The sequence below is a fragment of the Suricata suricatta genome, chromosome 12 (assembly GCF_006229205.1).
Source record: "Suricata suricatta isolate VVHF042 chromosome 12, meerkat_22Aug2017_6uvM2_HiC, whole genome shotgun sequence".
Classification (NCBI taxonomy): Eukaryota; Metazoa; Chordata; class Mammalia; order Carnivora; family Herpestidae; genus Suricata; species Suricata suricatta.
In genome coordinates this window covers 69,172,563-69,173,902 of record NC_043711.1, presented here as the reverse complement: position 1 = coordinate 69,173,902, position 1,340 = coordinate 69,172,563, and the positions used below count along the sequence as shown (strand labels likewise).

The following is a 1,340-nucleotide window of genomic DNA, read 5'->3' as shown; positions in this document are numbered from 1 at the left end:
CACTTTTTTATGATCTTAAACATGCTTTTTGAAATTTAAAAGTTTGAAAGTCCAAAATTTTAAGTATTATATTTTATTGCAATAAAAAGAACTAACCTATTTTCTTTTGTTTTCAGCAAAATGGGAAACCACATTTTTATGATAAGCCAATTGTTGAATCCTTTGAGGAAGCACCTCTTCATGTTATGGTTTTCACTTACTTGGGATATGGACTTGGAACCCTATTTGGCTATTTCAGAGACTTTCTGAGGAACTCCGGAATAGAAAAGTGCAATGCAGCTGTAGAGCGAGAAGAACAAAAAGTATGTATGTGTACATCCTTGGATCTTTGTCAATGCATGTTCTTCTGTTAAGTGTTCTCAGAAGTGGTGATACATGTACAGATCCTAAAAAAAAGTGATGCACTCAGAAACCATTCAGGGTAAATTCTATTCATCTCCATCCATAAACCCCATATACCCGTATGTTGGACTTGGTTTTTTCACAAGTATTTTATTAAGTAACTACTATTTGCTAGATACTGAACTAAGGGTTTTCTCAGACATTATTGTATTTAATTTTTATAACAATCCCATGAGATAGGTATTAAAATACCAATTTTTAAAGTTTATTTGTTTTTGAAGGAGAGAGAGACAGAGTGCGAGCAGGGGAGGGACAGAAAGAGGGAGACACAGAATCCAAAGCAGGCTCCAGGCTCTGAGCTGTCAGCACAGAGCCCAACTTGGGACTCAAACTCACAGACTGGGAGATCATGACCTGAGCTGAAGTCGAATGCTTATCCTACTGAGTTACCCAGTTGCCCCTAAAATACCATTGTAAAGAAATGAAAGACTCAACATATAAGAGTAAGGGCATTTGGATAGGACTGTCTGCTGATCTTCTCATTGCAAGATGAGTATTCTTTATGTTCTATCCCAGAATAGAAAAGTTTGCCCAAGTAAAACATGAAACTTTAAGTGCATTTAAGTCAATGTTTCTCAACTAGAGTACCATTTGACATTTTGGATTGGATAATTCTTTGATGTGAGAGGCTGCCTTGTGCATTGTAAGATTTTTAACAGCATCCCAGGCCTCTATTCATATAAGTGAATTAGCATTCTACCACACACTTTGACAATCAAACATGCTTGCAAACATTGCGAAATGCATCATAAAGTGCAAAAACATGCCAGTTTAGAACCACTAATCTAGATACTTTTGGTAAGTTAGCCCACAGGAGTCTACAGAGCTAACAGGACAACCTGGAAAATATTCAGAGATCTGCAAAGAGCCTGGATTTTCCTAACATGTGTTCTAAATTGGTTCAAATAATTTATGATGCCCTGAATTTCTTTTCTCTA

At 36.3% G+C, this 1,340-nt stretch overlaps 1 protein-coding gene across 1 annotated transcript in view; it reads left to right on the top strand.

Annotated features, from left to right (window-relative positions):
* The window catches only part of SPTLC3 (serine palmitoyltransferase long chain base subunit 3), a 128,470-nt gene that overhangs the window by 31,892 nt on the left and 95,238 nt on the right, over positions 1-1,340 (top strand). Inside the window, exon 2 of the mRNA XM_029919101.1 lies at positions 117-302. Within this exon, the coding sequence (XP_029774961.1) occupies positions 117-302 (186 nt within the window). The remainder of the gene's footprint in view (positions 1-116; positions 303-1,340) is intronic.